Source organism: Pristiophorus japonicus, chromosome 4 (assembly GCF_044704955.1).
Source record: "Pristiophorus japonicus isolate sPriJap1 chromosome 4, sPriJap1.hap1, whole genome shotgun sequence".
Taxonomy (NCBI): Eukaryota; Metazoa; Chordata; class Chondrichthyes; family Pristiophoridae; genus Pristiophorus; species Pristiophorus japonicus.
Window position 1 is genome coordinate 51,727,417 of NC_091980.1, and position 14,248 is coordinate 51,741,664.

The window sequence follows — 14,248 nt, forward strand, 5'->3', positions numbered from 1 at the left end:
TGTTGTCAGTAAAGGCTGTTGCTGCTAGGTGGGAAATAAGTCTTAAAGGGGTCATTTTTCAACTTTGCCTCACCCACCATTAACACATAGTGACGATGTGGATCAGAAAATTCTATGTTGCACAAGCCCTAATTTCCCATTTGTGCTACTGATGGCCAAGGTTCCCTCTGGCAGCACTAATTCAGAAAATTACCTCTAAAGTACTCATCCACAGCAGCCCTTTGAGTGAGATCGACCTTTATAATGAACCACCTGGCTCTCCAAAGGCAGAGCATTTCTCACGTATCTATTCAGCTGAGGATAGAAAATCCTATTGGTAAAGTTCATGTACGAATGCTTCACGCATTCCTACGACAGTCCTGTGTGTGTTATTTTTAAGCAGGAGTTAATCCTTTTAAAATAAATCAGAATTTCTACACTTTAATCTCCAATTAACTTCTCTGATTAAATTGAAAAATTCATGTATTAGGATGGTCAAACCATTGTTGTATTTCATAACTCCTTTTGAGCCTTTGATTGATGCATTATTTTTTAATATTCTGAATCTGCGTTTACCTGACCAAGCCAGTGTGTCATCTCAAAACTGGATTGATTTCAACTCAGATCCAAAGTTGTTCAATTTGGTTTGAAATGAAGTCCAGAGGTCAAGCCTAACAACCATTCACTTTGGTACATAAAATAGTTTGATAAAATGTCCGCCTCACATAGGAGGCACATAATTGAAACAGTAGGGGAAATTTTAATTCCATGGGTGGAAAGCTGGAAAAACATATGTGTTGTCCACCTGAGAGCTGCAGTGGGAGGCCTGGTCCATTTTAATGGCTGGGCGTTATTAATATTTCGCAGGCCAGCAGCCTACCCAAAACAGGTGTCCAGAGGCAGCTCACCAACTTGGGTATGAAAATAAGGCGGCTCAGAAACCACCAGGCCAGCAGTTAGGGAGGGGTCAGGGAGAGCTTCATGGGTGGCAAGGGGATGGGGGGGCTGGTTGATATAGCAGTGGCCCAAACTTTTTTTTGTGGGGCCTGAGGTAGCTGGAGTTTTAACTTACCTGACAAGGCCCCTGCTGGGTGCCTGCCAGGTTTTACTGAGTGACGTGGCCATGGCAGATACTCTGCTTTGGGGTCCTATTGAAGTCACAGGACCTGGATTTACATACATTCATGAGGCTCCTGCCCAAGAAAACAGTAAAGTAGTCATGAGTTAGGAAATGAGCGGTAAGTGTACCTCTTGGATTTTAACTGCCATTTCTACCTGCTCTCCACTGGGCAGAGGGAGTTAAAATACCCCTAATGTCAGGCAAAGCAGTTAAATGTCTGTGTAATTCAATCACATACACAAGCCGCATATTCTACTGCTTGAGAAACTGTGAGCTCTGCTATGTTGTATAAAATCGGTTGGAACAGAAAAGCCCCCTGTGCCAAAAAGGTGTGTGAGTGAAGGTTTATGGCCTACTTTAGACATTTTTCAGTCAGGCTTGAACTTAATTCTGTGTTGTAGATTATGCCAACAGGGGCTGGGTGAGACAGTACCATCATTTATTTTCCAGACCCTATTGGGGCACAGCCATAACATAAAACTATCCCACAATACAAGAATAACAATAACATCTATTTATATAGCTCCTTTAACGTAGTAAAACGTCCCAAAACGCTTCACAGGCAACCAAAAGCTTGATCACAGAAGTAGGTTTTAAGGAGCGACTTAAAAGAGGAAGGAGAAGCAGAGAGGTGGAGAGGTTTAGGCAGGGAATTCCAAAGCTTAGGGCCTAGGCAACAGAAGGCACGGCCACCAATGATTGAGCGATTATAATCAGGGATGCTCAAGAGAACAGAATCAGAGGAGTGCAGATATCTTGGGGGGGTTGTGAGCCCGAAGGAGTTTACAGAGATAGGGAGGGACGAAGCCAGAGAGAGATTTGAAAACAAGGAAGAGGATTTTGAAATCGACGCATTGCCTAACTGGGAGCCAATGTAGGTCAGTGAGTACATTGGGTGATGAATGAGCGGGACTTGGTGCGAGTTAGGACTCGGGCAGCCGAGTTTTGGATCAACTCAGGGTAGAATGTGGGAGGTCAGCCAGGCATGCATTGAAATAATCAAATCTAGAGGAAACAAAGGCATGGACGAGGGTTTCAGCAGCGGATCAGCAGAGGCAAGGGCGGAGATGGGAGATGTTACAGAGGTGGGAATAGGCGGTCTTAGTTATGCTGCAGATATATGGTCGAAAGCTCATTTCAGGGTCAAATATGACACCAAGGTTGTGATCAATGTGGTTCGGCCTCAGGCAGATGTTGGGGAGTGGAATGGAATCAATGGCTAGGGAATAGAGTTTGTACCGGGGACCGAAAACAATGGCTTCGGTCTTCCCAATATTTAATTGGAGAATATTTCTGCTCATCCAGAACTGGATGTCGAGCAAGCAATCTGGCAATTTAGAGACTGAAGGGGTCGAGAGAAGTGTTGGTAAGGTAATGCTGGGTGTCATCAGGCAACATGTAGATGAGAAATAGGAGGGCCAAGGATAGATCCTTGGTGGACACCAGAGGCAATGATGCGGGGGTGGGAAGAGAATCCATTGCAGGTGATTCTCTGGCTATGATTAGATAAGAATGGAACTAGACGAGTGCAGTCCCACCCAGCTCGGCGACGGTGGAGAGGTGTTGGAGAAGGGTGGAGTGGTCAACTATGTCAAAGGCTGCAGACAGGTCAAAAAAGACAAGGAGGGATAGTTTGCCTTTGTCACAGTCATAAAGGATGTCATTTGTGACTTTGATGAGCGCCGTTTCAGTACTGTGGCAGGTGCAGAAATCGTATTGGAGGGATTCAAACATGGAGTTGCGGGAAAGATGGGCACGGATTTGGGAGGCAACAACGCGTTCAAGGACTTTGGAGAGGAAAGGGCGTGTCATGAATTCAACTGAGATTGTAACCCATGTATAAGCTGACCTAAGTTGTATACCTTGAGAACACTGACCACAGGGGGCGAACTTGTGGGAGACACTCCTAACCTGGAATTTCCGGTATAAAAGGGGAAGCTCCACCCACCGTCTGCCTCTTGAGGTCTTGGTAATAAAGGTAACTGGTCACAGAGTGATCTTTTCTCAAGTATGGGCCGCATGTGCATTTATACTGTACAGTAAGGACATATTATTGCCGACGAGGAACTGGGATTTAAACCACGCAAACATGGCCACTAGCAGCACAGAAGAGAGGTACTGTGTTGGTGATGATTGGGACGACTTTATTGAGAGACTACAGCAGAGTTTTGTCGCTAAGGAATGGTTGGGACAAGATTCGGCCGACAAACGCAGGGCTCATCTCCTGACGGTTTGTGGATCCAGAATGTACTCCCTGATAAAGGACCCCCTAGTGCCAGAGAAGCCAGCGGACAAGACGTTCGAAGAGCTCAGAAAGTTGATCGGGGAACACCTTAAACCGGCGAGCAGCATGCACATGGCGAGACACCGGTTTTACACGCACCGGCGGTGAGAAGGGCAAAGCGTTCCAGACTTCGTGGCAGATCTCTGGCAACTGGCGAGCCTATGCAAGTTTCCAGATGCATGCAGAGCGGAGATGCTGCAAGACTATTTTATTGAGGGCATCAGGCTCGCTGGGGTTTTCAGGAAACTGATTGAGACCAAAGACATGACCTTGGAAGCAGCGGCTATAATAGTCCAGACAATTATCTCAGGGGGAGGATGAGACCAGAATGATTTATGGCAAAAATCTTGGCTCAAATGCAGTAAAAGACCAGGGAGTCAACATTGTTAACGTGACACACAGTTCTCTAGGCAGACAAGGGCAATCGGACATGCCCCAGCATGCAGTCAAACCCAAAGAGGGAATTCAACAGAGACAATGGCTAGCTGAACGGCGATTCATGCCATCGCAATGGACAATGCGGCCAGTAATGGGGCTATCAACACTTGTTAATGGTGCGCTTAAGGACAGTTACAGAGACAGTCAGAGACGATCGACTGGTAATGGACCTTTTGTTTCCAACAATGGGGCCTCCAGCTCATGCTGGAGGTGTGGAGGCAAACACCCAGCCAGAGCTTGCAGGTATCAGCAATATACCTGCAGAAACTGCAACGTCAGCGGTCAATTGGCACGTATGTGCAGGAAGCTTGCAGCCAGGTTGATGTATGAGGAGGATGGGCCCGATGTAAGCCCTACGAGGTCAAATGAATACTGGGGGAAATCACTGGAAGCTGAAGTTCAGCGAGTTCATGTGGAGCACATATACAGTTCATATACCAGGACGCCACCGATAATGATGAAAGTGCTCCTCAATAGCATCCCAGTATTAATGAGCTAGACACTGGGGCCAGCCAGTCCCTAATGAGTATCAAACAGTTCGAAAAGTTGTGGGTGTCCAAGGCCAGAAGGCCAAAATTATTGCCGATTGTCGCACAGCTACGGACATATTCAAAGGAGATCATTCCGGTGCTAGGCAGCGCCACGGTAGTCGTGACCCACAAAGATTCGGTGAACAGGTTGTCACTCTGGATTGTCCCGGGGCATGGTCCCGCACTACTGGGGAGGAGTTGGCTTGCTGTCATGAACTGGAAATGGGGCGATGTCAATGCAATTTCTTCTGTGGAGCGAGTATCATGCTCACAGGTCCTGGACAAATTTGGCTAATTATTTCAACCCGACATCGGCACTTTCATGGGGACCAAGGTAGTGATTCACATGAACTCGGACGCCAGACCAGTACACCACAAGGCCAGAGCGGTGCCGTACGTGATGCGGGAAATGATAGAATGCGAATTGGACTGCCTACTGAGGGAAGGCATCATCTCGCCAGTCGAATTCAGTGACTGGGCGAGCCCGATCGTGCCGGTGCTCAAGGCGGATGGGTCGGTCAGGATATGTGGCGATTACAAGGCCACCATCAATCGGGTGTCACTCGAAGACCAGTACCCGCTACCGAGAGCGGAGGACCTCTTTGCGATGCTATTCAGTGGCAAATTTTTTTCAAAGTTGGACCTGATCTCAGCTTACATGACCCAGGACCTGACCACCATCACGACACACAAGGGGTTGTTTGAGTATAACAGATGTCCATTTGGGATTCGTTCGGCTGCCGCGATCTTTCAGCGAAATCTGGAAAGCCTCCTCAAGTCGATTCCAAGGACGGTGGTTTTTCGATACTGAAGAACACCTCCACAACCTAGAGGAGGTGCTTCGCAGACTGGACCGGGTAGGGCTGCGACTGAAAAAGGCGAAGTGCATCTTCTTAGCTCCAGAGGTAGAATTCCTGGGGAGGAGGTTAGCAGCAGACGGGATCAGACCTACTGCATCCAAAACGGAAGTGATCCAGAGAGCACCCAGACCCCGTAACACGACGGAGCTGCGTTCGTTCCTGGGGCTCCTGAACTATTTTGGCAACTTTCTTCCTAAATTGAGCACGCTGTTAGAGCCGCTACACGTGCTCCTACGCAAAGGTTGCGATTGGGTCTGGGGGGACAGCCAGGAAAGGGCTTTTGATAGAGCATGCAATTTGTTATGCTCCAACAAACTGTTAATGTTATATGACCCGTGTAAGAAACTAGTTTTAACGCGTGATGCGTCGTCCTATGGGGACTGGTATGTGTTGCAGCATGTGAATGCCAATGGTCAGTTACAGCCGGTAGCTTATGCCTCCAGAAGTTTGTCCCGGACTGAAAGGGGCTATGGAATGACAGAAAAGGAAGCGCTAGCATGTGTATATGCAGTAAAAAAAATGCACCAGTACCTGTTTGGCAGGAAATTTGAGCTGGAGACAGATCACAAACCCCTAACGTCCCTTTTGGCGAACAAGGACATAAATACGAATGCATCAGCCCGCATACAGAGGTTGGCACTTACGTTAGCCACCTATGACTACACAATTTGGCACAGACCGGGCACTGAAAACTGCCGATGCACTCAGCAGACTACCACTAGCCAACACTGAGGGGGCAGCTGAGCATGATGCTGAAATGGTCATGGCTGTTGAAGCTTTCAAAAGCGAAGGATCGCCTGTGACAGCCAGTCAGATTAAAGTCTGGACAAATAAAGACCCGCTCCTGTCTTTAGTTAGGAAATGTGTCCAGAATGGGGATTTGGCAGCCACGTACAGGGCATGCCCTGAGGAGTTTAAACCGTTTTATAGGCGCAAGGATGAACTCTCTATTCAGACCGATTGCCTACTGTGGGGAAACCGAGTAGTCATGCCCCAGCAGGGCAGAGAGGTGTTTATCAGAGAACTTCACAATGAGCACCCGGGAATTGTCATGATGAAGGCAATTGCCAGGTCACACGTTTGGTGGCCAGCAATAGATGCAGACCTGGAACTTTGTGTTCGCAGGTGCAACACGTGTACTCAGCTGGGCAACGCACCTAGGGAAGCCCCCCTTAGCCCCTGGTCCTGGTCCACCAAGCCATGGTCACACATCCATGTGGACTATGCAGGTCCTTTCATGGGAAAAATGTTTTTGGTTGTAGTAGACGCCTACTCCAAATGGATCGAGTGTGCCATTTTAAATTCAAGCACATCCTCTGCCACGGTAGAAAGTCTATGGGCAATGTTTGCCGCCCATGGTTAGCGACAATGGCCTGTGCTTCACAAGCACTGAATTCCAGGACTTCATGGCAGGTAATCGAATCAATCATGTTCAAGCCGGCCTCAAACGGCCAGGCGGAACGAGCAGTGCAGATAATCAAACAGGGGATGCTCAGAATCCAAGGGGGTTCCCTACAAAGCCGCTTATCATGCCTCCTGTTGGCCAATAGATCCCGACCACACTCGCTCACAGGGGTTCCACCCGTAGAGCTGCAAATGAAAAGGACGCTCAAAAGCAGGTTATTCCTTATACACCCTACTATGAAAGAAATTGTTGCGAGCAGGCGTCAGTCACAATGTAACTACCATGACAGGAATGCGAGTGCGCGATGTATTGATGTCAATGACCCTGTTTTTGTCCTTCATTACGCTGCAGGGCCCAAATGGCTTGCAGACACTGTGATTGCCAAAGAGGGGAATAGGATTTTGGTAGTTAAACTTACCAATGGACAAATCTGCTGCAAACACGTAGATCAAACTGAAAGGAGGTTCAGCAACCCCAAAGAAGCAGAGGAAGAACACGACGTAGAGTTTACTCCACCACAGATGACCGAACACCGGAACCAAGTGGAGGAGAGTCCAGTCACTGTGGGCAGTCCGGACAGGCCTGAGGCACCGCAAACAGCAAACACTCAGGCCAGCGCCCAACAACTGGAGCCCCAACTCAGGCGCTCTACAAGGGAGCGTAAACCACCAGAGAGACTTAATCTGTGATCTCAGTAAGACTTTGCGGGGGGAGTTGATGTCATGTATTCAACTGTCATTGTAACCCATGTATAAGCTGACCTGAGTTGTATCCCTGGAGAACACTGACCACAGGGGGCGAACTTGTGGGAGACATTCCTAACCTGGACTTTCCGGTATAAAAGGGGAAGCTCCACCCACCGTCTGCCTCTTGAGGTCTTCGTAATAAAGGTAACTGGTCACAGAGTGATCTTTTCTCAAGTATGGGCCGCGTGTGCATTTATACTGTATAGTAAGGACATATTAGGGAGGTTGGAGATGGGGTGGTTGTTTGCAAGGATGGAGGGGTCAAGGATTGTTTTTTTGAGGAGAGGGGTGATGACGGCAGATTTGAGGGAGGTGGACAGTACCTGAGGAGAGAGAACCGTTAACAATGTCAGCTGACATGGGAGCCAGCAAAGGAAATTGGGTGGTCAGCAGTTTGGTGGGAATAGGGTCGAGGGAACCGGAAGTAGGTCTCATTGGCACATTGACATGAAACTGGCCTGCCACTCAGTCAATAAGGATGCCATTCCATTTCATTTGCACTGACAATCCTCATTTTAATGAATACAAATGAATTCACAAAAAACAGATTTGTAAGTACAGGTACAATAGTTTTAAGCATTTACAATATTTTCAAGATACCTATATTTATTTTATTTCCCGCTTAAAACTGTTGAATTTCACCATGCCAACAATACCACCTTTTGTGACTTTTTTTAAATCGGGTAACAAATAGCTAGGAGGGAGTAATAAGGCTATACATTAAATTGAGTGACTTTGATCATGTCACAAATCACACAACTGAATCACTGTCTTAAACTCAATGCAAGATATTTGTTACTCTTAATTCCAGTTTATGGTGACACCCAGACCAGGAGCTTGATGTGTTTTAAACCCACAGTCCCCTACATGATAGTGAACAAAAAATATTTATTGAAAAGTTTCAGTTTCAGGTTTGCTTCCTACATTACGCAGTGAAATGTGCATTCTTCATGTGAGTCCATACAGCATTTTGGTAAGCAACTTTGTGGGGGGCAAGACTTCCAGATTTGATTCTGTCTTCATCCAATTTTCACAGCTGTACTTCCCAGCAGAAGCCATTAAATAGCAATCGGGAGCCAAAATTATAATTTTCTGTGGGCAAAGATCAACAAAAAGCTTTTCCGAGTCTTAGCTCCCTGCAGCCTCCTAGCTCATGCTTTAGCCTATCAGTCTATTCAGCTACTGACCTGCCAATGGTATAGTTGCAATTTTAGATTTTTGTTTACATTTTATTTGGTGCATTCTCCAGTGTTTTGAAGTAGAATTTATATTTATTGCTTTATGAAGTGTATACTACCCAATGATGTGAAAAAACCTACCATGCAATGAAAACAGATGAAACAGACTCTCCTGACACCCAGTGTATTGTTAAGCCATGCAAAACGAGAAGGGCTATAGTCAGTCCACCAGCCGCCGGAAGCCAGCTAGCCACCAGCAGAAAGCGGAAGCCAGAAGCCAACCAGTAATAAATAGCTGCCTGCCACCTGTCCAAACACGGCATCCACTCGAAGCCACTCATCCTCCATCACCTCCAGACAGTCAAAGCACGGCCAGCCAGCCGACCAGCAATCAGCCACCAGAATGTGCCCTCTAAAATCAACAGCCAGCTACCAGAAACCATCCAATTACCATCAGTAACCAGCCAAACTATAGCCAGTCAGCCATTCACCACCAGTAGCCAATGTTCAGCTGCCGCCAACAACCAGCTATTAGTTCTCAACATGCCATCGCCAGCTAATCCAAAACCATTCACGAGCAGACAGTCGACAGTCAACCACCGACTGTTAGCTGCCTGTTGTAGGCCATCTGGCAGTTCCAACCCCACCAGTTTCCCCTCAGGGTGGGTTAGGTTAAACTTACCCCCAGTGAATCAGTAAAAATGAAGCACAAGCAGAGATGGAGGGGATGAATAAATAATTAAGAGACTAGTAAATAAAATTACAGAAAGAAAGATATTTTTGTATTTACATTTTGTTTGTGAACAAGGGGGGAATAATTAGGTGTATCTGTGCCTCCCATTAGTGCTGCCGGGGGAATGACTTTCTGACTGGGTGCAGCGCCGCTAGCGCCGCTTGCTAAATTCGGCAGGAGTTTACCAGCGGAGCTACGGCATTGCGCCCCGATCTCCTGTGCCCGAAGATCGTGACGTCATCAACGTGCGCATTGCCCGGCACCTAAATTGGGTTTCGCTCCCTAAAGCTGCGCCGGGCGTTAACAGAGACAGCTTCAGGGGACATGTACCCGGTGGCCGGCTTCGACCGGGGCAAAATTTAAAGGGGAGGTGCCCAACTGCTGCAGAAAAATACCTCCTGCTCTGGACGTGCTTTGGTCGCGAGGTCTGCTTGACTGCCGGGCTGATCGCGTGGCGCTCCCACTCCCTGGTGGTCCATGTCGGTGGGTTCCTATTAAGCAGAGTATGCAGCTTGGACCCTTCCCTTTAATTCAGGGAAGAGCCACTCGTACGCGACAGTGCCGCGCAGCCCAGTGCGTAGTGCTGCTGAGGCGTGTGCCCCATTACTGCCCCAGGACCTTCCGGGGGGCGGTAACCCCAATTTATCACGAGGGGCGGGACTTCTGCGCATGGTGCAAAGTCTTGCACCTCACGATTACTTCTCCCAAACAGGGCAGTACCCATTTTCTAAGCCAAGGCCCTGGAGAAGAATTTGTGGAAATTAATTAGGAAGAATTAGAGGCTTTCCTACATTTAAATAGTCCTTGCATACTTTGGAAATTATTAATTTCAAACAATTGGCCTCAATATGTTCTATTCTTTAGTAGAGGAAGAAATATTAACTCTCACGTACCTGCAGAGTCGGGTTGTTTTTCCTCACATCTCCCCAACTAAGGACCCAAACTTGGTCATGTGACTTGTCATATTGCAACTTCACTGGGACAGGATCTGTTGGCACAGCCTATGAAGGAATTACAGTGAGAGGTTATTATATAAATTTGTAAGAGGTTATTCTCCACATAACTATTTGGACAACTTGACATCCATTTTGAGCTGGTCAGTAACTGCGGACGGGATTTTACTAACCTCTGCGGGTCTGTGGCAGGCGATGCTGGTGACAGGTTCCGACCCCACTGCTGGTTCCATCCCACTCTGTGAAATTACTTTCTGTTAATGGGGCTTGTTAAGCCCACCCAGTGTATTTCCTGGTCCAATTAGAGGAAGCGGGTCTGATGACGTCATTTGATGATGCGTCATCAGCTGGTTTCCTTAAAGGGACCATGTACAAATTTGTTTTGACATTTGTGCTGTCAGTGTTCTACAGCATTGAGGCACTGCAATTACTGATGACGACTGCAGAAAGGCACAACGCTGCACCCGGGCTCTCCCATGACCTATGGAAGGAGTTGCAGCACGCAGGGAGGTTCTCTTCCCTTCTCATGGGCGAAAGAGACCTACCCAGGAGATCAACGCAGCCTGGTTGCACATTGCAGAAGAGGGTACAAGCAAGGATGTGGTCAGAAGGACCTGAGTGCAGTGTCTCAGTATATCACGAAACATGTATATAAAGCAACGATCAACGTCTTCCTGCTGTGCATCTCGTCACATCCCCATCACTCTGCCTTCCCTACCCTACTCTTGCGTATCCTTATTCACACCAACTTATTTAGCTTGCACCGCCACCTATCCCTCTCTATCTATATTATCACTTCCCCATCTCACTAGTCACCCCTCACACTCATCCTCATCCTAGTGCAATCATACCAACTAACATCACACAATGCACTTGGGTGTTTTATGCAATGTTCATGTAAAGTTTCTGTTAATGCGGCGTCAAACATTAAAACCTTATTTTCACCAATTTACATTCTTGGACAGATTTGCGTGAACCTTTGGAAGTGATTTACTGTGAGACATTACTGTACCCCCTGCAATGGTCATGAGTGTGAAAGGAATGGGTTGGGCATTGTAGTGATACTTTATGATATTGGTGTGGAGTAGTGCCAACCTGGCGCATCATGTGCTAGCCCGGGTGTACAGTATCAAGTGAAGTAAATCTGGCCATGGTGAGGACCATCCTTGGCCTCCCAGACAGCAATGTGGTTGGATGCTGAAACGTTTTGTCCTGTGCAACATCAGGTGATTGCGGAGAAGGTTGGTGGTGGTGTTGTTGGTGCTGCTGGTGTGCCTAGTGCTGCTGGTGTTAGGGCTGATCATAGGGGATTCTGAGGACCAAGGTGAGAGAGTAAAAAGGACACCCATGCTGATGGACTAGATGGCAGGTGAAATAGAGATGACAGAAGCGATCTGTCAATGGTGAGAGTGGTAATGAGGTCATACTGGATGGAGAGTTGTGTAAAGACTTGCAGCATGGTGAATCTGTTGAGGAAATGCAGTGGGGAACAGCTTGTGGATGAGGGAAGCTATCTCTCTGTAAGGTGGGAGCTGTTACTGTACATTCGAAGCTGTCAATTCAACAGCTTATTCAATGGCCACTTAAACTTCACCTCAGCTTGACAGACCAGCATGGATCCCGTAGTTGAGCTGTCAAATGCAAAAGGTAAGCTGAAAATCATTCTTAAGTGGCTCTAAACAGGCCACTAATTACCTGAATAGGGTCTGTCACCTCTGTGTGCCTGGTCTGCTCAGTGCTGACAGACTCACAACATGAAAGGTGCGTGGCGACGGATTCAGAGCGGGATCCTGATGCTCCGTGGGAAAAAAAAACACTTCCCCACCCGACCCACCACCGATCACATCCGCTGACCCCCTGGGAAATTCCAGCCTGCATTTCAGTCATGTAAACACCAGAACATAAAAGGTTTTACTCATCATCGGCATAGGCAGTCCCTCGGAATCGAGGAAGACTTGCTTTCACTCCTGAAGTGAGTTCTTTGATGGCTGAACAGTCCAATATGAGAGCCACAGACCCTGTCACAGGTGGGACAGATAGTCATTGAGGGAAGGGGTGGGTGGGACTTGTTTGCCGCACGCTCTTTCTGCTGCCTGCGCTTGGTTTCCGCACTCGGCGTTGAAACTCAAGGAGCTCAGCGCCCTCCCGGATGCACTTTCTCCACTTAGGGCGGTCTTTGGCCAGGGACTCCCAGGTGTCAGTGGTGATGTCGCACTTTTTCAGGGAGGCTTTGAGTGTGTCCTTGTAACGATTCCGCTGCCTACCTTTGGCTCGTTTGCCGTGAAGGAGCTCCGCATAGAGCACTTGCATGCGTGTCTGGCATGCGAACTATGTGGCCTGCCCAGCAAAGCTGATCGAGTGTGGTCAGTGCTTCAATGCTGGAGATATTAGCCTGGACAAGGACACTGATGTTGGTACGCCTGTCCTCCCAGGGGACTTGTAGAATCTTGCAGAGATATCGGTGATGATATATCTCCAGCGAGTTGAGGTGTCTTCTGTACATCGTCCATGCCTCTGATCCATACAGGAGGGCAGGTATTACTACAGCTCTGTAGACCATGAGCTTGGTGGTAGATTTGAGGGCCTGGTCTTCGAACATTCCTTTCCTCAGGCAGCCGAAGGCTGCACTGGCGCACTGGAAGCGGTGTTGAATCTCCACATCAATGTCTGCTTTTGTTGATAAGAGGCTCCTGAGGTATGGGAAGTGGTCCACGTTGTCGAGGGCCATGCCGTAGATCTTGATGACTGGGGGCGCAGTGCTGTGCGGCGAAGACAGGCTGGTGGAGGACCTTTGTCTTATGGATATTTAGCGTAAGGCCCGTTTTCATATGCCTCAGTAAATACATTGACTATGTCCTGGAATTCAGCCTCAGAATGGTTTTACTATAGATCAGGTTAGCTGTGGCTCAGTGGGTAGCACACTCACCTCTGACTCAAAAGGTTGTGGGTGCAATTCCTATTCCAGGGACTTGAGCACATAAATCTAGGCTGACACTCAAGTGCAGTACTAAGGGAGTGCTGCACTGTGGGAGGTGCCGTCTTCCAGATGAGACATGAATCAGAGGCCCCGTTTACCCTCTTAGATGGACGTAAAAGATCCCATGACACCATTTTCGAAGAAGAGCAGGGGAGTTATCCCTGGGGTCCTGGCCAATAATTATCCCTCAATCAACATAACAAAAACAGATTATCTGGTCATTATCACATTGCTGTTTGTGGGAGCTTGCTGTGCGCACGTTGGCTGTCACGTTTCCCACATTACAACAGTGACTCCACTCCAAAAGTACTTAATTGGCTGTAAAGCGCTTTGATACATATTGTTGTACATGTAAATTTGTATTTACTCTGTATAGCCACCAGAGGGCTCATCCCCTGGAGTCCCAAGGGATCCCATAATCCCTCGGAAGCACAGGTATTTAAGGAGGCCTCACAGGTTGGAGAGGCACTCTGGAGACCTGCAATAAAAGACTACGGTCACACTTTACTTTGAGCTCACAGTGTTCAGTCTGACTCTTTCGCCACACACAACAACTGGCGATGAGATACAGATAGCGAACCCAAAGATGCAGAGAACAGTGGGCATCCTCGGAAATTCTCGGAGGGATATGATTGGGAAACTTTTGTGGAGCAACTCGACCAATACTTCGTGGCCAACGAGCTAGATGGAGAAGAGAGCGCTACCAAACGAAGGGTGAACCTCCTCATCGTCTGTGGGGCACCAAAGTATGGCCTCATGAAGAATCTGCTCACTCCAGCGAAACCCACGGAGAAATCATACGAGGATTTGTGCACACTGGTCTGAGAGCATTTGAACCCGAAGGAAAGTGTTCTGATGGCGAGGTACCAGTTCGACACCTACAAAAGATCTGAAGGTCAGGAAGTGGCGAGTTATGTCGCCGAGCTAAGACGCCTTGCAGGATATTGCGAATTTGAAGGACGTTTGGAGCACATGTTCAGAGACTTTTTCGTACTTGGCATTGGCCACAAAACCATACTTTGCAAACTTTTGACTGTAGAGACCC

At 47.9% G+C, this 14,248-nt stretch overlaps 1 protein-coding gene across 1 annotated transcript in view; it reads right to left on the reverse strand.

The window, feature by feature from the left end:
- Window positions 1–14,248, reverse strand: part of LOC139262441 (follistatin-related protein 5-like) — a 567,533-nt gene that overhangs the window by 19,287 nt on the left and 533,998 nt on the right. Inside the window, exon 11 of the mRNA XM_070877632.1 lies at window positions 10,167–10,274. Within this exon, the coding sequence (XP_070733733.1) occupies window positions 10,167–10,274 (108 nt within the window). The remainder of the gene's footprint in view (window positions 1–10,166; window positions 10,275–14,248) is intronic.